Here is a 22,928-nt window from a genome sequence, read left to right as displayed (position 1 = left end):
CAGGACCACCAAAACGTGGCCCTTATGGGGCTGACACACTAAAACTGTGAGGGAGAGAGAGCGTGACAGAGCAAGAGAGAAAACACAGAGAGTGTACAGAAGGGGAGAGAGAGAGAGAGAGAGAGAGAGAGAGAGAGAGAGAGAGAGAGAGAGAGAGAGAGAGAGAGAGAGAGAGAGAGAGAGAGAGAGAGAGAAACCAGATAGAGTACAGAGAGAGTACAGAGAGAGAGAACAGAAAGAGCACAGAGAGAGTACAGGGTGGGAGACAGAGAGTGAAAACAAAAGTACAGAGAGAGAGTATAGAGTACAGAGGGTGCAAAGAGAGAGTAGAGAGAGGGAGAGCGTACAGAGAAAGAGAGAACAGAGAGAGAGCGAGAGTATGGAGAGAGAGAGAAAGCAAGAGAGTACAGAGTACAGAGAGAGAGTACAGACAGAGAGAGAGTACATCGAGAAAGTACAGAGAAAGAATGAGATAATACAGAAAGAGTGTAGAGGTAGAGAGAGAGAGAGAGAGAACAGAAAGAGTACAGAGAGAGTACAAGGAGAGCGAGTGAAAACAAGAGTACAGAGAGAGAGTACAGAGAGGGAAAGAGTACAGAGAAAGAGAAAACACAGAGAAAGAGAGAGCGAGAGTATTGAGAGAGACAGAGAGAGCAAGAAAGTACAGAGTACAGAGAGAGAGCAAGAGAGTACATAGAGAGAGTACAGAGAAAGAAACACAGAGTACAGAGAGAGTGTACAGAGAGAGAGTAGAGAGAGGGAAAGAGAGTACAGAGGAAGAGAAAACAGAGAGAGAGAGAAAGAGAGAGAGTGTACAGAGAAAGAAAGACAGAGTACAGAGAGAGGGTATTGAAATAGTACAGAGAGATAGTTGTGAGAGATTACGTAGTTAAGAGAGAGTCGGGAGAGAGCGTAAAGAGAATAGAGAGAGAAGAAAGTGGGGAGTCGAGACAAAGAGAGGGAGAGAGGGAGAGAGAGAGAGAGAGAGGGAGAGTAGAGACAAAGAGAGTAAAGAGAGGGAAAGACAGAGAGGGAGCGTAAAGAGAGTAGAGAGAGGAGAGTCCAGACAAAGAGAGTAGGAAGAGGGAGAGAGAGAAAGAGAGAGTCAGTAGAGTAGAGTGTCGAGAGAGAAAGAGAGAGTCGGGACAAAGAGAGTAGAAAGTCGAAAGAGAGGGAGTTGATAGGGGCTTGATTGAGTAGAGAAAGACTAGAGAGTAAAGACAGAGAGCGTCTGGGAGTTGTAAGTAGAGAGAGAGAGAGGGGTTTATAACTGCTCTGCAGGTGCACCCTCTTCTTTAGGTGGAGGCTCCAAGTGGATGGCTTTGACATTGGTAGGTTTCTTCACACTAGTCAGAAAAACAGAGGATGAAAATATAGACAAAGTTCATCAGTGGTGTTACAATATTGTCGCTAAAGTGACTCCACCTGCAAACAGCATTTTGCTTTTGGCGTTAGGTGTGCATAGCAATGTTCCCTCTAAGCTGCGTGTGTGCGCAATTGCGCACTACCCAGTGCTTTTCCGGGTACAAGAAAATCTAGCCAGCTCACAAAAATCAGGGCTCGAAATTGCTTATTAAAAAGCGAATTAAGTCAAAGTTACAGTGCGTGAAGGTAAAAACACACGGGTTCCCCTGACGCTGTGTTCTAAATGCGGTATTTTTAAGTCAAGGTCGAAGTAAAACGAAGTTGAGTAAAGTCAGTAGAGTTTTTCGAGAACCGGCTTCTTCGGCTCGGCTCACTAAAAAGAACCGGCTCTTTCGGGTCCCAAACGGCTCTTCAGTTTGTTTTTGCTTCTTTAATCCCTACACGACCAAATATGATCTAAAATTATGCACAAAATGACTTAAAGGAAGGGGGCGGGGGCAATAAAACAAAAAATTAAAAAATTTTTTTTTTATTCAAAGTAGAGAAGAGCTGGGGGAAAAATGAAACAAAAGGAGAGAAAAAGAGAAAAAAAGCAGGAAAAATTCAGAAAAACAAATACAGTTGTGTATCGTGCAACCGACTAAGTAGGCCCCCAAAAATGTTAGTACGGTATTATGCGACCAAATATACCAGGAAAAAAAAAGAAATGGAAATCTTGTGAAAGAATTGTAAAAGCAAATGACGTTTGTAGGCCCTGCAACCTTCGCAATCGTACATGAGTCAATTCATTCAAAAGTGAAAAAAAAATTTGCATTGCCGGAAACTCAGCAAAATGTAACGTGATGTCAAGTTTTGGACATGTTTGATCATGATTTGGTTGCCACACTTGGGATTGCTGTTGCTCACTGTTGTTTCAAGCGTTGCTCACCGACTTTGTGTGAACGCTCAGACCCGTAAGGAAAATTACAGGGAACATTGGTGCATAGCATTTTTGGAGGAAAATGGCGAGGCACCATTGGCTTCGAGTACTCAACATGTTCTAGTCGCCAAATTACTCAAAAGAAAACGGCGAGCTGCTCTTTTCCACGTGGCGAGCGCTCTAAATACAAACCACCGCTGTGACATCTGAAAACATTTATGATGCCCTTTGAGAGAAATTAGTCAATGTTTTAACAAGATTATTCATATAAACAAGAGCAAGATAGAAGGTTTTAACATGTTATTGAACATTTACCTCATACTTCATAATGCCCTGATTAGATATAGCAGGGGTCGGCAACCTATGACACGCGTGCCAGCAGTGGTTAACCAGTGGCACACGAGCGCACGGCAAAATAATAATGTTTTTTCTTTTCTTTTTTTTTTAAAAAGCGCATTTACCAGAAATTTAGACATTTTCAGTTGCACACCGTGTTGTTTAGACGCTTTACTTGAAAAGCGCTATATAAATGCAGACCATTTACCATTTAGGGTTAGCGCCCCCTCCGTGTGGCAGTGCGTGTTTGCGCGGTGCCTCGCAGAGGAGAGATCCATGTTTTAACCCAGCCAACGAAACACACATGCGCGATTAAAGAACGTATCATGACGGCTCCTCGGGTGAAGACATCTCGTTCTTTATAGCCAGCGTGGACATATGACCAGGGCTGTGCAAAAAATGACCGTGCTGTTTTGTGCATTATGGCTCGAGAGCGTTGTACCTCGCGCATCAAGTGTTAAACGTCATTACGAGACAAAACATGAACATGAATTCAAGGCGGAGAGATTAAAACGCGCTGTACGGCAAACACAGACCCTAAAAACCTGTGTCGCTGCTAAAAACACCACAACTGAAGCAAGCTATCGCATTGCTCACTGTATAGCAAAGCACGGAAAACCATTGACTTATGGCGAATATTTTAAAGTAGCATGTGTGAGCGCGCGCGTGTGTTTTTTATAAATAAAAGTGTACCTTGGTACAAAAAGGGTTATACGATTAAAATGTTTATCCATGTTGTATATTTGGACTGGTGTAAAATGACAGCTCTGTTGGATATTAAAAAAAATGTTGTGGGAGTCATTAATCATGGTGTGGCACACTGTTTTACAAGGAAATTTGAAAGTGGCACTCCGCACCGAAAAGGTTGCTGAACCCTGAGATATAGCATGCACCTGCCCTCTTTTGAGTGACGCAGGTGGGGATGACACTTCATAGAACAATGAGGTACAAACTAATGCCAGCTGCAGTTAATCACGAGGGAAAAGCCACCAGCACAACGAGCAGACTTGATGAGAAACATAGCAACCATTTCAAGCAATTACAAGGAATTCACCTTTTTTAACACTTGCAAACACAATATCAAACTTCAAGCATTTGCAAGGATTTCAAGCACCCGTACAAACCCTGTATTGTGTGTATAAAAAGAAAGGATATTTGAGAAGAGTGGAATGTTTTTTAGAGCTTTTCTTGTGAAAAACATGATGCAGCAGCCAAAATGTGAATTGAGTTTGAGACCCCTGCTATAAATGTAACACATTCGGTGATCACTTACGAGTAAGGGGAGATTGGCACGGCAACCACCAGGATATGATTCCTTTTTCTGAAGAGTCTCCACAGTCCTTTGTGATTTCCGCGAACATCCAGGTCCCAAACATGAAGGCACTAGGCATAGAAATGACAAAAGAATTTAGAAAATGTATAAAAAAGGAAGCGGACACAAACGTTTTCAAAAAGACATTCCTTGGATAAGACACTTTGTGATAAAAAGCTATAACCCAAAGCAGACATTTTACCCAGAGGCTCTCGCAAAGAATGTAAAGCAATTTGATTGGCTGAGCGGTATGGTATGAATGGGCGGAGTAAGTACAATGCACCTACGTTGTTTGCACTGAAGTTGATTACGTTGGTATCCTAGTTTGCTGTATTTTGTGACATTTTTACAAATGAACTTTGCACGCACCTCGGTTTGAAACCATTACTTCAGACAGAAATTGGCCTCAACACTTTTAGGTAACTGTGGGAGGGAGATGATTTTGAAGTGTTTTTTTAATATTTTAATATGGGACACAAGCTCTTGAAAAAGTTGTATTTCATATATTTTTTTAACTTATTTAACGTCACACTGTAAAATAAAATGAGCTGAAGGATTAGATTTTGACCAAAGAGGGTATTTGGAGGTTTTGTTGTATTTTGACTTAAAATACATGTAGTGGTTCTCTAAATATTTTTGCTCCAATGGCGCTTAGGGTCAAAAAGTTTCCCAACCCCTGCTGAGGAGAATAGTGCCAAATTGCAACACAGACTTGTTTTTTTGTGCTGTTGTCATTGGTTGTTTCTGCGGTGACAGACATTACTGCATACATTTGTCATCATCCCCCAAGGATTAAATGAAACTCCAACAAAAAAAAAAGTTAAATGCTGCGATGCCGTGATGTGTTTACCTTCGCAAGCTCGGTCCAGGTTGAGGTGTCTGTCTCCGACTCCATCGTAATGAACATGACATAGACTTTCCCCTCGGAATCCGGCAGAATGGAGTCCTCACACGGGTTCTTTCTGTGGTCAAGTACCTCTGCCTCCCTGGATTCATAAATTATCAACATTTCTACATTGGGTTTGTGTGTACTAGGCAGTAAAACAAAGGGTTTGTACACCAAGCACGTTTTAAGGACCTAAAACAGGGGTCGGGAACCTATGGCTCGGGAGCCATATATGGCTCTTTTGATGACGGCATCTGGCTCTCTGAAAATTTCTGAACGAAACAAATCAATCAATAATTTTACTAATAATGTTACTTTAGCAAAATAAATAATAATAATAATAAAGTCATAAAAAAACATGTAAAAAAAATAAATAAATACACACATTTTAATTTATATCTATTTTCACCTGCAACTTTTCGTTCAGGCACGCAGCTAAGAGCCAATCTGTTCTCCGGTGAGCGGGAGGGTCCGCTACCCGGAAAGTCTAATTTTAATGGATAATTTACAACAATCTGCACAAGTCATTTTGAAGCAAAGAAGTAATATTTCCTCGTTTTTGGTTAGCTTTTTTATGCAGAGTGAACCCTTCTAATCAAGAAGATGACCAAACAAGGTGATTTTAACTCTGCTAGCTTTGCTGGTTCTTTAGCAATTGTGAGGAGCGGGAAGCCGTTTACAGATGGCGATTATGCCAAATCATTCATGCTTGATGTGGCCAACGAGCTTTTTGACGACTTTAAGGATAAAGATAAAATAATCAAACGGATAAAAGATATGCCTCTTTCAGCAAGAACTGTGCACGATCGTGCCATCATGATGTTGAATCAAGTGGAGAAAAAACAAGTGAATGACATAAATGCAGCTGAGTTTTTTTCCCTCACTTTGGATGAATCATCAGATGTCAGTCATTTATCCCAGTTCAGTATTATTGCACGCTATGTTGACGGTGACTCGCTGCGTGAGGAAAGTCTTACCGTTTTGCCACTAAAAGGGACAACGAGAGGAGAGGATTTATTCAAGTTTTTCATGGAGTTTGCAAATGAAAAGAATCTACCAATGGATAAACTTATTTCTGTGTGTACCGATGGTGCTCCGTGCATGGTGGGGAAAAACTGAGGATTTGTAGCGCTGCTTCGTGAGCAGGAGAACAGACCCATCCTCAGCTTCCACTGTATTCTACATCAGGAGGCACTTTGTACGCAAATGTGTGACAAGCAAATTGATGACGTGATGTCACTGGTCATTCGGGTGGTCAACTTTATTGTTGCCCGAGCTTTAAACGATCGCCAGTTTAAAGCACTGCTGGATGAAATGGAGAATAATTATCCCGGTCTTGTTTTGCACAGTTATGTGCATTGGCTGTCAAGAGGGAAGGTGCTTAGCCGTTTTGCAGCTTGCCTGAGCGAAATACGGACTTTTCATCAAATGAAAGGCATTAAGTATCCCCAGCTAGCGGACACTGAGTGGCTCCTCAAGTTTTCTTATCTTGTGGACATGACTGGACATCTGAACCATCTCAATGTGAAAATGCAAGGCATTGGAAATACAGTTTTATCCCTTCAACAGGCAGTCTTTGCATTTCAAAACAAGCTGTAAATCTTTACTGCGGATATTGAGACTGGTCGTTTACTACACTTTGAAAAACTGAAAGTATTTAAAGATGAGTGCACAGCAAGTGACTCCCCTGAACATTTTGATCTCCATCAGCTCGCAGTTTTCACATCTTCTCTCCTGACGTCATTCAAAGCACGCTTTGGGGACTTTCCCGAGCACACTAGTCTTTTTCAATTCATCACTCATCCGCACGAGTGTGATTTGGACAAAGTAAACCTGAGTTTCATCCCCAATGTCTCTGTCAGAGAATTTGAAGTAGAAGTTGCTGACCTGAAGGCCACAGACATGTGGGTTAATAAGTTCAACTCACTGAATGAAGATTTGGAAAGCCTTGCACGAGAACAAGCAGAGCTGGCAGGCAAACACAAATGGACAGACATGGACAAACTTCAGCGCGCAGACCAGCTGATTGTCAAAACCTGGAACACGCTTCCCGTCACGTACAAAACACTGCAGCGTGTGAGTCTTGCTGTATTGACCATGTTTGGATCTACGTATGCATGCGAACAGTCGTTCTCACACCTAAAACACACCAAAACCAACCTGCGATCACGTTTAAAAGATGGAAGCCTAAACGCCTGCATGAAGCTGAACCTCACCACCTATCAACCGGACTACAAAGCCATCAGCAAAACCATGCAACACCAAAAGTCGCATTAATAGTAAGTCAGAAGTACTTTTCTTATTAATAAATACCTTTAATTTTATTTTGAACAACTTGTTATAACAGTCTTATTATAATATATATATTGTTTGTCTTCTTCGATTTAGATAAGAAATTGCTGAGCTGAGGGCCTCAGACAGCGGTGAACAAGCAGAGCGGGCAAGTAAACATGGACAGATATGAATAAAACCTCAGCCTGCAGACCAGTTGATTGTTATAATTATAAATAATTGTTAGCTTTTGCTATTAACTTACAATGTTGTTCAAAATAAATTCTGTCTTATTATACTATAAACTCGTTGATTTTTCTCTTCCATTTAGCTGTTTTTGGTATTAAAATATACATATGGCTCTTCTAGGATTAGATTTTAAAATTTGTTTTTTTTTTCGGCTCTTTCAGCAAAAAAGGTTCCCGACCCCTGACCTAAAAAGACAATTTTCTGATTTCTCCAGTACTAAAATGGTCTGCATTTATATAGCGCTTTTCAAGTCAATGAAGACTTCCCAAAAGGCTTTACAATGTACTTCACACTTACCCATTCACACACACATTCACAATACACCAATAGCGGCCATGCAGCCATGCAAGGCGTCTACCTGCTTATTGGGGGCATTAGGGATTCAGTGTCTTGCCCAAGTCAACTTACCATAATGTATGCGTTTCTATTTAGGAACTTGATACATTTCTCCAAGCACCAAAAGCAACACTTGAGGCAGCACATGAGGAATTGGGTACATTTATTATGGGCTCCTTTAAGTTTATGGTGAAAGTAAAAGTGTAAATCATGTACTCTGCAGAGCCACAAATAATACTGCGATTCACATATGCAATTTTTAATCTTGCGTGTTGAAGGATTTTATACATTTGACTATAAAGGATTTTATACGATTAAATACAAGTTACATTTATTGAGTGCAATGAAGATTTTCACCGAGTAGGCTTAAGTTCAAATCGTCCTTAGGTTATTGTGGAAAGTAGAAAAATTTGGAAGATACGTGACTGACAGGACTTTGGCCAGGTCAGAGCGTCTCCAACTATTTGTTTAACTGATTAGAATTTGTCTGGGTCGGGGCGACTCGAATCAAGCGCCCGACTAGAGAAAAACAACACGTCAGCGCTGACCGAACAAAGTATAAATGCCACTGTCACCCGGACAACGTCGGAACACGAATGTTTGGATGAAATAAACAACGTGTTCCCCTCTCATTTTGACTCTCTCTGCTCTCTTGTGTATGTTTTGGGGCGGGGCCGATATACGTCCTACTCCGAAAAGGTGAGAATGAGCGAGTGAGTTGTCTGTCTCAGTGTGCCCTGCGACTGGCTGCCAACCAGTTCAGGGTGTCCCCTGCCCACTACCCTAATGAGGATAAGCGGTACAAAAAATGGATTGATACAATGGGCCAGACTTGGTGAAATATTCACAAAGTTGAAAAGGGATAGGAGTTAGAAAATGTTTATTTCTTGTCCTTTTTATTCTTGTTTGCAAAAAATGTATTTAGGAATTTAGTCATTCATAAATTTCACTCACCGTAGAAGACTTTGGATTTCCACTTCGTAGGCGTCCTTCTTGAGGCTAAGAGAAAACAAACCACAATGGTCTTCCAAATGTATCACAAATGCTTGCGAAAAAAAGTATGAAAAAAATGCTAATAATACAACACTTATTTAAGAGAATACTAGCATGGCACTCAAGAGGACTTTAGGAAAGAATACATTTATGATCAGTTTGGTGGACAGTTTTAAACAAGTGCCTTTTGAGTCGTGAGTAGAGTTGGGTAAAAGTCTTGCTTTCTGAATTCAGGTCATGTCAGGACTGTCAGAATCGGGCGCCAAGTAGGAGGGAGGCTCCTGAACGAAGCCTAATCTCCAAACATCTATTTGTAATTATCCTAGGACTTTGCCAGAACACCCCATATTTAATAAATACCATCCTTTTTGAGCACCCCGGCCTCTATTCCAGCTTTCCTGCACTTGGGTCCACCTCTGCAAACGTGCCAGAATGACATGATCGCCAAAAGACCAAATGTTAATCAACAATATATATGACATAACGAAACACATGTACAATATAACATGTTAAACTATATAAATAAACACGTTTGAAAAAAAAAATATGGCGTAAGATTATTTTGTAAGGGAAAATATGACAGTTTGTATGGGCATGGAGCCCTGGAGCTCGACAGGTATGCAAATATAATCTATAAGTGGGACTGTTTTCATCCAAGAATAGGAAACTGGTGAGAAAAGAATCGGCAGCGTCCATGTGAATTCCGGGATTCGGCTAAACACACCTATCAACGTTCTTCAGCTGCACGTGAGGGACAGTGTTGAACTTGTGTTTCTTGAAATAGACCTCCTATAAAAAAGAAGATCAATTAACTGCACTCTGAATGAGAATGAAATAGATGCATTTTTTTCCCCCGGGTATTTCAAATCTTACATGAAAATATCCGTTCATGTTGAGGCCGATGATGCCAAAGTGGTAGGATCGGGATACATCGGGTATGATACACTCTCTGCCCTTTCTCTGCTCTGGCATTCGCATCCACATGTCCCAATCCCACAACTATAGAGAGACACATACCAGTATATCAGCATCACAACAACAGAGCCAGAAAAACACAACATAATACAATGGTACCTCTACTTACAAATGTTTTTACATGAGAATGTTTCAAGATACAAACTACCTGATTAGAGGCTAACATTTTTTCAGTTACGAAGGCGTTTTAGGACAAGAAGTCAAAAATACAGGACAGTACGAGCTGCCATTCGCTGCTCCCAGAGTTCTACCTGGAAATCGTTGCGTGTGAGTGAATGCCGGCATGCTCTCCGGTCCCTTTCCCGCTCTGTAGACAGTCTACTATATGGTACTGCTACAAAGAGCTATTATTCACAATGGACCCCACGAAATGCATACAGAAAAGTGGACAAGGAGAAAAGAAGAGGAAGATACTTTTGAAAATGTTGACAAGAGCCCGAGAATGCTGACGAATGGCGTGGGTGGGTGGGCGCTTAGGTGGTTAATGGTAGGTGGATAGATAGATATAGATAGATTTACACTGCTATGTTAACACACTTTGTTGTTTATTTATTGTTGAATTAATTAGTTTTTCATGAAAAAATATTTGAAGTACAGTAGCATGTCTACTTGACCAGTTGTATGACTTAATTTATGCCACTGAGTAAAACTTACTTCATTATTGTTGTGAAGAAAATATTTTATGTTCAGTTGCCAGGTTCTAGTTGAGCAGTTCTCTCAGGCTGTGAGAGTTTGATTTAATTTATTAGAATAATTTTGTTTGCTGCGTGTTATATATGATACACAGTGATTTTGAATGAAGCTGATAGTCTAGTTAGAATGTTTTTCAGGCTAGAATTATCTGGATAACTCTTAATATGCAGAGTTCATACACCTTTTTTGTGGCTGAATTGAAGCACGTTGAAGGCCAATTTTTAAATTTTACCAGAGGAAATCCAGTGCCGATCATAAGTACTTTTTTTTGTTAACTTTGATGACTCATACAAAGCCAATATCTTGCTGCTAGCACATACTTTGTGCTATTTTAAGCTGTTCATCTACGATCTCTTTCTATCAGTGGGCTGCTATAAACTGAATGTTCAGTGTGTAAAAATCTAAATTGGTTTTGAATTTCACAAAGGATTTTTGTAGATCTGTGATTTGTATAATATGCATTTCATGTGTTTTGCAGGGATGTCGCATAGCATATGAAATTACTAATTACTTAAAAATTTGGTGCATATTTTTTTAATATTAAGTCGAGCCGAAAGAACCTCTTCTAGAAAAAGAGCTGTAACTCCCATGACTAGTCTTGATAAACCTGTCCTCTTGGATGCGACAGTAGGGGGCAGTATCGCATCACATGACAATTCGAGAATGAGTTCTGGAGCCACCATCGGTGTCCTTTTTACGCACCTTTTAAATGTTTCTTCTTCATTTAAAAGCGTGGTCTACGGAGTCAGACTACCAGGAATCACGGCAACGGAAATCATTTCAAGCCTTTTCAAACACTTCCCCCAAAATTCAAGCATTTTCCTGAACTTGAAGATAACAAGTTATTTGCCTTGGATTTAATCAAATATATTTCCCTAAAAATGCGACTAATACTCCAGGTTTGACTCTTCTCAACTATGAATCTTTTGATTGGTGTGACTAAAAGTCTGGTAAATACGGTAAACGATTCACTGGGATTGCTCCAATTAGTGGCCACGAAACACAAGACAGTTCTCTGATTGGATTAAGTGTAGTAATGCTCTTCCCAAAACCCTTGATGAATGCAAAAATCCACAGAATAGAAAACAAATCGTAAATGAATGCTTCACCTTCTCAGGCGTTGGCCATTTTGGCTCCAGTTCATCCTTATAAAGACTCTTTTTGAGGACCCAGCCCAAGCCAGGCATACTCTCAACTCTGTAAAGCAAAGCAGGATCTTCTGCTGTGTGTTCGTAACCCTGCAAAGAAGTTAACGTTCCAACAATTAGAGTCTTTAGTTAACCAGAGCATATTAATATCTTTGAAAAGCAACTGACTGCAAATGGTAGATCTTTGGACTTCAGGTATGGCAACCATTAAGGAAACCCAGTTATCGTAAGGATTATAAATCAAGCCTCTCTAACATGAGTGTTAACTTAATCGATTCCTTTGTCACATGAGGTTTTTCATAAACTAAACATAAATATATTTTGTCGGAAAAAAAGTAATACATAATAAAAATAATACTTCACCAGATCATTCCAGGCTGAGATGCAATATAGGCTGTCATCCTCATCCAAAAGATGGATAGTTTGACTCAGAAAACTAGGAAGAAAATAAGAAGCAAAAACAATTTCACAACATTTAGCTTGCTGAATTTGATTTAAAAATACATTTCCCCAGGAATTAACCATATTATTAACTCATGTTCCAAAAAAAAGGTTTTGTTTGAAAATAATAGTAAAAATAAAAAAATAAAAGGTGTGAGGGTTTGACAGGTACTGTACGGATGCTGCCCTACTTACAAACGATCGATCTGAGCGATTGTTCGTAAGTCTAATTTGTAAGTTGCTTCAGTGCTATATTTTGTATGTTTAAGGTGTATATAAGTATGTTTAAGGCTTGTATAAGTAACCTGTATTGTTTTGAAACTGAAAAATAAACATTTCATAAAATAAAATGCCCTATCGAAATAAATCAAGTTAAGTTTAACTTTTGGAAGATGCGCTTCAAGAAGTCCTCCACCGTGGTGAAAAGTGACTGAAAAAAAAAGAGTTCTGACCATTTTCTCAACCGCATCAAACTTTCTTATTGCACTTTAATTTTAAAAGAAACGGCTCGCCTCTTCTTTACACTATACACCAACCATATTGAATGGATGCACAAGATATTTAACAATAAAAATGTCAAAGTTCTTAGCGCACTAGAGATACAGTATAGAATCTCTCACAGCGCCATACGCTGGTAGCAGCGGAAAGAAGCACTTGGAAAATGGTGAACACAATACAAAATCTAACTTACAGCAATGTCCGGATATTTTTCGACATCCCGAAAAAAATGTTCTAATCAAGTTTTTCATAAGTCAAATGGTCGTAAGTAGGGGGGCATCTAAATGCTATGGGCATACGAGTGCTGATTCTTTTAGGATTCAACTAATTAAGAGATTTGTTCTGTAGAAAAATACACCAATGTATGTTTAAGATAATATGTGTGGAACATATTTTGACACCAACCTGAAAAAGTCAATGGAGATGTCCAAATCTTCTTCTAACACAATAGCATATTTGGCCTCCTAGAAAAATAGGGAATAAAACGATTAAAATCCCCAAAAAAGCTTCATACTTTCAAAATGAGATTTCTTAAAACTAATACTAAATTCATTGTCCGGGTAATATTCACTCATCCATTCATTCATTTTCCAAAGGTTTATCCTCTCAGACATACTTATACTAATAATTGAATGAATGAATGAATGAAACTTTATTTCAAACATGAGAAAACAAAAAAAACAAAAACAGTCAAAAAACAAAAACAATGTGAACAGAACATGTCTGAAAATTAATAGGAAGAAGTATATGCTTATTTGATCCTACCCCAATTCCTTAATAATTGTGTCTTATAGCTAAAAATCCTGTGTATTTTCATATAACACCTCAAAAATACACCTACTTACATAGGTTTTGTGGATGCACAGTCACTCCGTCATCATCATCATCATCATCACCACGTTACCGTCATTATCATTACTGTCTCCATCCATTCTCCATCCATATAATAAGAGTATCTATTAAAATAACATTAATTCTCATTGATGCTCATGGTGACAACTGTTTTGTGGTGTGTGTTGGGATTTAAGTTTCACTATACTCCAAATAATAATAATATTAATAATAATTTCCTTTGTATTTTCATTCTTTGTAACAATGTACACAGAACGAAATGTCGATACACCTGACCTGTTGTAGCGAGCCGATGCAGCTGCAGCCAACAGAGGGCGCCGCCATTTTACCAATGTTATAAGTCTTAGGTTTGACTCGGCCGAGGCGCGAACCAGCGACCTCCCAGTCTCAAAGCGGGCGCCCTACCATCTAGGCTACTGAGCTGGTATAATAATAATTTCCTTTGTATTGTCATTCTGTGTAACAATGTACACAGAACGAAATGTCGATACACCTGACCCGTAGTAGCGAGCCGATGCAGCCGCAGCCAACAGAGGGCGCCGCCATTTTACCAATGTTATAAGTCTTAGGTATGACTCGGCCGAGGCGCGAACCAGCGACCTCCCAGTCTCAAAGCGGGCGCCTTACCATCTAGGCTACTGAGCTGGTTAGCATAATGGATTTTATAAACTATTTGTATGTCCTTTATACCCAGCGTTATGACTACATTAATAATTGTTGGTCAAATATATGTCTTCATTTATTCATAACTGCAATTCCTGCATCCTATTGTACGTTGCATGTTTTTATACAGGTCTTTTAGTTGAATCAAAAATAAGGTCTTAGGGTGCCCTTTGCTGGACTAAAGGAGTACTGCAAGCATGCACTCTTAGTTGGACTGAATAAAGAACTGTAAGACAAATTGATGATCCTCTACGTCATCGCCAACTTTTAATAATCAATGTTATCGATTCTTTGTTGCAGTCCTACAATCTTTTTCTATTGTGCGCTCTGCTGCGTATGATAAGCAACACCGAATTTACTGCACGTGGGAAGGTGGGAAAATCTGTGCGTAAGAAAACTAGGAGTCGTACTTTGCAAAAATCTGACATCTACGGGAGAGTGGCAAAGGAAAAGCCCATTCTGGGAGTATCCGTTTGGCGTTTTGCAAGAAGCCACAACGGAGACGCAAAACACATATGTTCAGACGACACCAACATGGAACTTCTTTGCCTACATGCAAAGCTTTACAATTTGGAATAAGAGTAACAATGCACATCACCCTGAAAACATCCCTGCTGTCAAACATGGTGGTGGCAGTATCATTCCTTTCTTCAGCAGGGACTTTGAAGATGGTTAGAGTCAATTGGAAAATGGATGGAGCCGAACTTGTTTCCACAAATTATTTTTGTTTTTATTCTACATAGTCTGTCTTGCTTTGAGTAAATAAGTGTAAAGTTTGTAACTGCTTGATAAGGGGAATTGCAATCATTAATAAGGGGAGAAATTGGCTGAGGTAATAATGAACGTGTGGTGAAGTGTTCTGTGACTGTGAAACACCACTCATTTGGGTAAAATAATTAAATTAATTCAATGTAAAACTCATAATGGTAATTGGGTCTGTTGACTTGCCAATACGATACTGTAACAAAGTACAGCGTTGGCAACAGAACAACACTAGTTATTTTTGGTCTAATTCGATAACAAGCAGGATTTTTTTTTGCAATAAACTCCTAGCTTATTTGCTTTGTGGGTGTGAGTTGTTTGCTGAGCCATTGCCTTTCATAACTAGTGTATTTATGATTCAATAGACAAGGACACAAGTTTTTCATAGGTTCAGTTTCTTGATTTTGCTCTGGAGAAAACCACTCAAGCACAGGGAGAACATCCAAACACCACACAGAAGAAACTGGTAGGTGGAATTGAATATAGAACCCCTGAACTCTAAGGCAGACATGCTAACCACCCCATCTTGTCACAGTTAAAAATTCAGATAATAATTTTATAAAAAAATGGTAAAAGTCAGAAGTTTCTGGGGCGGCATTGGCTCAGGAGGTAAAGCGCTCGTTTTGGGATCAAGAGGTCACCGGTTCAATTCCCGGCTCCTCAGAGTTAAATATGAAGAGTCCTTGGGCAAGACACTGAATCCTCAATGACCCCGATACTAGGTGGTTGCTGACACTGCTATCGGTTAGTTAGTGCGTAGAAGGAAAAAGTGTGAAGCACATTGTAAAGCGCTTTGGGAGGTCTTCATTGACTTGAAAAGCGCTATATAAATACAGACCATTTAGACCACAGGTGTCAAACAGGCGGCCCGCAGGCCAGATCAGGCCCGCTAGGGAATTAACTCCGGCCCGCGAGACAACACTCAGAGAAGCACAAGAGAAAAACAAGCTGCAGGTTGAAATATGTCAACTTGATGTTGCCAAAGCCAGGTGCCTCGAACAAAGACATTGTACCTGTATTTATTTCTCTCTCTCTCTCGCGCGCTCTCTCTCTGTTTTTTTAACTTCTTTTGCTCTAACTTCATTTTTTTTTCCTTTTGTCTCTTTTCTCTTTCTCTCTTCCTACCCTTCGCGCTTTCTTTTCTCTTTTCTCTCCTTCTGTCTTTCTATTTCTCTTTGGATTTCTTTCTTCCTCTCCCTTTCTTTCCCCCTCTCGCACGACTTCCCTTTTTATCTCTTTTGTTTCTCACACTCTGAGCCTCTCTTTCTTTGTCCCGCCCTCTCTCTTCTTTACCCTCCCTCTTTCTCTCATTTCTTTATCTCTCTTTTTCTTTTTCTTTAATCTACTAGTCCGGCCCCCGACAGAATGTTTGTTCTATCGTGTGGCCCCCGAGTTAAAATGAGCTTGACACCCCTGATTTAGACCATTTTTCTGGACATGACAAAAAAATGTATGGACTCTCAACAACATGTTGCAAATAGGGAAAACATTTCTTAAGAAAAATCTAACAGACCATTAAACATATCAGTGTTGTCATCTGGAAAAAATGCATTCCTTCATTTAAAACATTGCATGAAGGCAAAATTGTAAAAAATGACTGAAACAGACACACTTTTTCAAATGACATTTACACTAGTACATAAATAAATTACTCACCGAGTGTAGATTGAATGTTGCTGTCAAACTTGCTTTGTAGTGCTGTGACAAATGAGAGGAAAAAAACTCATTCAAAAAACTGTTAAAGCAACCCTAACTGCCATCTCTTTAATATCTTTCAGTGAATGGGGGGAATATACGCTGAATAAAGCAAAAAACAAATATAAAGAAAAGTACTTTTACATGTTATTATGGTAAAAAAGTACAAGATTAGTGATAATAATTAAGATTTCAGGGGTTTCACTAAAATGATGTGCAAAAAGGCTTAAGGTAAGAATGACGATTATTAACCTGTGACACTCTCGCATTCTTGATGCTGATTGGTGTATGTTGAACTCCCTTCAATCCAAATAGCGCCACCACATCCATAGGTTCCTGAATCATGCATCAAAATGCATTAGATTTTCCAACCATTCTCTGCACAGACTATAATCTTGTTCGTAAGTAGGACAGTGTCTGTATCGGGTATTGATGCAGCCAACTCTGCCTTATGTGAATTTCCCTTCGGGGATGAATAAAGTATCTATCTATCTATCTATCTATCTTAAATGTGCCAGTATTAAAACCCAAATACTGGCACATGCATATTATATCTGACTTTATTGGATTTTTTCTTTTTATTTTATTTTAAATCTCCACAGTATAACTATCAAAAAGTGTAAGGTTTGTGGCACACATGCTAGAAATTATTTTTGAAATTGCTCATAAATTTTAATGAAAATGGCAAGAAAAATGTGTACAATATTTAAAAATCCGATGATAAAACAAGAATACATCGTTAATACAGTCTGTGAAAATATTCGAAGAAAAACACATCTTGATATTATCTCAATGTATACAAACATTCTTTTAAAGTAGCTTATATTTTAAAGACCAAAAATGTGCATAAAAAGACACATTTTGTACCTCATAATATCCATCGATGAAAACTGTCACCATTTGCGGGTTAACACCATGAGCTGAAAGAAGCGACCTTAGCATCCTAAAAACAGATGAAAAAAAATACATTTATTAGGCAAGAATAAGGTCAATAGACTCTTACTAAAACTACTTGATCAAGAAATGAAATGTTTTCAAACAACAGCTACACGTCATCAAACTTTCACTCCATTTTGAAACCTGAACTCTCACCGATAAAGATAATTAGGTCTGTTTCCTGCAATGACAGCAACTGGAACATTGTAGACGCTGTTGTTGGGTAGCTAAAGGTAAAAAGAAAGTACCAGTAAGTAACCATATCTGAGTTTGTTGTGGTATATTGGAGTCGAGCTTGACATAAGGAGAACACATTAGTTTAAGACGGGAAATTCCAGGCTTGTTTCTCCGAGTATTATTAATAAAAACACCCGCTTGGTTTGGATTAGCTTGCAAAATAAGAACATTCCCCTGGCAAGCTGATAGGAGTTTAGATGTCAGGCCGACCCCAACGATTTTCTTGGAAATTGTGTAACTTTGGAGAAACGAAAGAAAAAAACATTCTGAAAAATTATTGTCAATTCCCAGAAAGCATGCACATTGAGGAAAAAACAAGTGCGTCATCGCGAGGGGACACGCTAAGTAACATGATATGTTGTCTGAGGGTAAAAAAAAGCTGATTGTCTCTAAGACAAATGAGAACTGTGTTTTGGACTCTGACGAACGAAATAAACGGCTTCTCCCTCTCCCGTCAAAACTTCTGTGTACTTTTGTGCTCATTTTGGGGCATATTTCTCGGGCTGCTCCGAAAGGTTTAACATGTAATGTGACTAAAATTTCTTATTTTGTTCTAAGTGGTGAATCAGTTTCCCTCGGAGAAACTATAGAAGGTAAATCTCTCTGCTGACTGATCATTTACACAAATGAAAGAACTCGTTGGGTATGAGCAGACACTGCGGGCGGCAGTTCGGTGATGGACTTTTAAGTTGTTTCACCAGACTTGCAACCGCATGTTTTGGAGGCTCGGGTGAAAAATGGTGGGGAAAGATGCGGATCAGATCTCATAGGGTCTGTTGGGAATGTCCAGCAGAATCTCCCGTCCTACCTCTGACAGAACTTGCCTGATGTCTCAGGAAAGGCATCGGACATCCGGTACGTTTACAACGATGGTCTTAGTTTGACTTTAAAAAGTCCTATTGAACCGGTTGGGTTAGTCCAGGGGTCGACACCATGCGGCTCAGGAGCGTCATGCGGCGCTCTGGTGCTGCCAACGGGCTCCCTGGCGCTTTTCTAAAACGCTTTTTAAATTGAAAAAAACATTGGGTAGGAAAATGTATGTTTCTTTTAATATGGTTTCTATAGGAGGACAAACATGACACTTTTAACATTTTCCAATGCTGTAAAAATGTGTGGGCGGCACGGCAGTGCAGTGGTTAGCGTGTGTGCGGAACCGTTCTGAGGTCATGGGTTCAAATCCAGCTACCAGCCTTTTTGTGCGGGGTTTGCATGTTCTCCCTATGCTTGCGTGGGTTTCCTTCCACATTGTAAAAACATGCATGCCAGGTCAATTGGCCAGTCCAAATTGTCCCTAGGTGTGTGCCCTGCGACAGGCTGGCAACCAGTACAGGGTGTCCACTGCCCGAAGATAGCTGGGATGGGCTCCAGCACACCCGCAACCCTACTGAGGATAAGCGGTGCAAATAATAGATGGATCAGTGAAAATGTGTAAAATAGGCGTGTAGCTACGACACGAAAGGGAAAACCAGCTAATACAAATTCACAGGTGGAAACTGACAGGTTTGAGTCACATACTGTATTGTTACAAAGTTGCGGCTCTCAGGCTTGAACTCATACTTGGAGAATTAAGCTGCAATGCAAAAATTTGGCACATGTCTCCTCCACTCGTTTTCCACCTTCTTAAAGGGCCAGCGTCACAAGCAAGGCAGTTGGCTGTTTTAAACAATCTGGCGGGTGTGTGATCAGCCATGGACCACAAAGGTAAAAAGAGAAAAATACCTGCACATAAATCAAATTTCATCTGTATTGATGTGATTTATTAGCTTAGCCTTTTCAAAAGCCTGACATTTTACTTTTATAAATGCATGCTGCATTTTATTGGACTCTTTAAGGGGCATGTTATGCACCTTCAATATTTTAGAATCTTCAAAAAATAAATTTACATAAAAAAAATTGATTCGGTTATTGCATGATTTACTGTATCTCAAAGCAATGAAGCATAACGTTAAACTTGAGGCGCTATCCAAGTGGTGCATCATTCTCCACAGGATGAATGCATATTGTTACATTCATGATAAGGCTTACATAAGGCTTTTAATTTTTGCAGCTACAGACATTTTTTGGGGTCTTTTTTTGGTCCAATATGGCTTCTTCAACATTTTGTGTTACTCAACTCTGGGTTAGTCCTTTCATTTTTAAAATACTCGTGCATTGACTGGTCTATTAACCTGTGCATATTTTACAACACATGAACAATTTCTCTATCCAGAGGTTTATTTTTGCTGTGTTGGTGCCCCTAAGAACTGTGGACTTTTAGTAAATAAAATAATCATACATGCAAACTCCAGCAAACCTGCTAAACAAGCCTCATGTGTATTGGTTGGTTTGGTCAAGACATTCCCATTTTACTCCTCCTCATGGCCAAAATGACCCTTTAATAGTACCCACATTCTTAAGTTAATTGATCCTAATTTTTTAGCCGTGCCTAAGTGATTAGTAATTAGGTATATCAAACATGTGCGGGCTGTACTAACATAAAAGTTTTATATAAAGGTTCATACTTTTCCAATTTTCCCTGCTGAGAATTTATGATTAAAGCAATTTGTTGTGTCTTACAGGTTCTGGGTTGAACTCAATGGGTGCTGGGTCTTTGCAGCTGCAAATGCTGCCATATCCTTCTACTTTGCTGCAGAAGAGCTTCCTGCGCCTGTTCCACTCAGTGTCTGCCCAATGACACTCTGCCTCTGAAAAGACATGTGATGTTTGTGATTGACAGAGAGCATAGAAAGCACGCCTAAGTAAAAGTGATTAGCTCTTACCACAACACTAGTTTGGCAATCTGGCTCTAAAACAAGAGTGCCCCACACTTTTTAATTTGCCAGCTCCATTAAAATTTTTATTTGAAATGTCTTAAGGTAATTCAAGTAATGTTGGTTGTATAGACATCTTTATGTATTTAGTGCAAAAAAAATCAAGGAGCTATTTAGGTTTATATGTCCCTTTATACAGGTTGCTGCTAAGCTCAATTGTATTTCTTTAACTGTTATTTTTTGGTTAAAGTGAATGATTTGTTATGTCAGTCGTGTTGAAATTGTAATGATTTACTGTAAACATTTCAGAGAGCTATTAAATATTGATTTGAATCCATAGCAAATAATCATTGTTTCTTTTTGCATTATTAAATATTTCTTATGCCAATCTTAAAGCTTTTACAGCAAAAGAATTTTGGCTCCAAATATCGGTTATCTGTCTCCTCTTAATACTAATGATCAGAATCAGTATTAACCCATATCGGTTGAGTTTCAAATAGTTTACAGTCACAGTGTCACACCAACAGACCCCGTTTTGGTTGTACGCCTCCATGGAATCCTGTATGTGGAAGCTCATTGAACCATGTATGGTCACTGTTGAGACACGTCATGATGAAAACCCACAGAACAAACTGTTAACTGTCAAAAATGCCAGCCAAGGACCCTGAGCATTTGATTGGAGGAGCGGTAGGGGTGGGCGGTCACACAGCTGAAGGTAAATACATCTGTATCCTTCTCTTTTGCAGCCATTCGGGACATTTTTACAAAAGAACTTGGCTCGCACCTTGTTTTGAACGATCAAATGAGCCAAACTATGGGAGAAAGACAAATTCGCCTGGATAGCGAGTTTGATGGTTTTGTTGAATTGTCATAGAATATAAGGTCTGGCTGTGGAAAAAAAAAATCAACATGCTTTGCTTTCACGACTCTGAGTCAAAAAAGGTGAAAACGACTACCATGCATTAACAATATCCTTGTGTATTGTACAAAGTACAACTGTGCATAGCAGACATCCAGTGAGATTAAAACATTGAGTGTATTTTATTTTAAAACCAATAACCTCTTGAATTAAAATGTTCAAATGTTTTGCACTACCTTCAGAGGCAGTGAGTTGCACTTCGGTTTTAAGAAGAACTGGATCACCCCAGGTGGAGAGTGCAGGAGATTTTGAATGCTTTTCACCATAAACCTGACCTAGAAAACCAAATGTGCAGTTTAAAAAAAAAATGGTGATATATTTTCCCCTATCACCAACACTTTGTTAATCATGACTGAAAATGATATACATATGAATGTATACCGTAACATAATTTGTGTCTGTATTATACATACACTAAAATTTGATTTCTCTTTTGAAATTTTACCTCCTTTCTTCACTACCAGTGTCCACATGTCCCTCCAGCTGAGAATGAGAGCCATTTGACTCCCGAGGCTTTTTAACAGGTTTTTGGCAGCATCCTTAAGATGGAACGTGCCCTCATCCTGCACAGGAAAAATAAATACGTGTAAAAGTGGGGAGAAAAAGGAAAACTATTCATAATAGAAAACCCAAAAATGCGAGGCGAGCTGGAACCGCGTAGTGTCATATGTTAGTTGTATCATAAAACTACATGCAAAATGTTGAAAGAGCCATATTGGACCATATATATATATTTGTTTGGAAACGCAAAAAAAAAAAGTTTTATATAAGCCTTATAATGAATGCAACACATGCGGTGTTTATCTATATTAGCTATGTTACCTAACAATCAAAATAAGGAAGCTTAATGCAGCGCATCCTGTGAAGAATGCACCACATGACTACACTATTGTAGGTTGCCTCGTCAAGTTTAACGTCATTACAATATTAATACATTACAGCATTTTTCATTTCTTTAGTAAAATTAAAGAAACTCAATAAAGAAACCCATTTTTTTGATGTCATTTATTTTAGGGATTTGATAAAAAACGTACTAAATGGAATGTGCGTAACATGCCCCTTATCTGGACAACAAAAACAGTGGTATCATATGCATTTTTAAAAAGAAAACAGCAGCCTTTTGAGAAGGTAAAGCAAATACAATCACATTAATGCAGTTTAGGTTCAATTTCTGTGCAAATGTGAAGCAAGTCAGTGCATGGGTTAAAGCCGGCAACATCCCCTTCCCTCTCTCTTTTGATACTAAAAGCAGCCATCCTTGGGTCTGAGCAAACAGAACATGAATAAAATCCCCAAGTGTTTTTCAGAATATATACTGACAAATATCTACCATCACAAAAAAAAACACGACTAAAAAAGTGCTTATGACAGCATTGTGCTATTAGCCATTTAATGGTACTTCTGTGTTGAAATTAGGATTGCAGTTCTAAATTGTGACGTTGCCGCATTAGAAGGGGCGGAGTTGGAATATTATTTATTTAACACATTTTTACAGCATTAGAAAGCGTTAGTCTGTGTCGTGCTTGTCCTCCTAGAAAAAAAACATATTAAAAGAAAATTATATTTTAATTCTCCTGAAACATTTATAGAAAAGTGCCACTCCGCAGCTCTAAAGAGTGGCATGCGGCTCCTAAGGCACTAGTTGCAGACCCCGGGTTTAGAGAAAAACATGAATTTTAAAGAGGAACTATA

At 39.1% G+C, this 22,928-nt stretch overlaps 1 protein-coding gene across 1 annotated transcript in view; it reads right to left on the bottom strand.

Annotated features, from left to right (window-relative positions):
* Positions 1-1,032: 1,032 nt before the first annotated feature.
* The window catches only part of pomgnt1 (protein O-linked mannose N-acetylglucosaminyltransferase 1 (beta 1,2-)), a 28,951-nt gene continuing 7,055 nt past the window's right edge, over positions 1,033-22,928 (bottom strand). The window contains exons 7-22 of the mRNA XM_088349572.1: positions 21,682-21,799; positions 21,413-21,511; positions 20,124-20,251; positions 17,487-17,557; positions 17,262-17,337; positions 16,647-16,730; positions 16,356-16,397; positions 12,828-12,886; positions 11,847-11,919; positions 11,445-11,573; positions 9,541-9,666; positions 9,392-9,456; positions 8,629-8,673; positions 4,783-4,918; positions 3,894-4,003; positions 1,033-1,346 (exon numbers count right to left, since the gene is read on the bottom strand). Coding sequence (XP_088205698.1) covers positions 1,265-1,346; positions 3,894-4,003; positions 4,783-4,918; positions 8,629-8,673; positions 9,392-9,456; positions 9,541-9,666; positions 11,445-11,573; positions 11,847-11,919; positions 12,828-12,886; positions 16,356-16,397; positions 16,647-16,730; positions 17,262-17,337; positions 17,487-17,557; positions 20,124-20,251; positions 21,413-21,511; positions 21,682-21,799 — 1,443 coding nt within the window. The 3' untranslated portion in view covers positions 1,033-1,264. The remainder of the gene's footprint in view (positions 1,347-3,893; positions 4,004-4,782; positions 4,919-8,628; positions 8,674-9,391; positions 9,457-9,540; positions 9,667-11,444; positions 11,574-11,846; positions 11,920-12,827; positions 12,887-16,355; positions 16,398-16,646; positions 16,731-17,261; positions 17,338-17,486; positions 17,558-20,123; positions 20,252-21,412; positions 21,512-21,681; positions 21,800-22,928) is intronic.

The sequence above is a fragment of the Urocampus carinirostris genome, chromosome 12 (assembly GCF_059441175.1).
Source record: "Urocampus carinirostris isolate Australia breed hairy pipefish chromosome 12, RoL_Ucar_1.0, whole genome shotgun sequence".
NCBI lineage: Eukaryota > Metazoa > Chordata > Actinopteri > Syngnathiformes > Syngnathidae > Urocampus > Urocampus carinirostris.
Note: the sequence above shows the minus strand (reverse complement) of the source record. Positions and strands in the feature narration are given on the sequence as shown.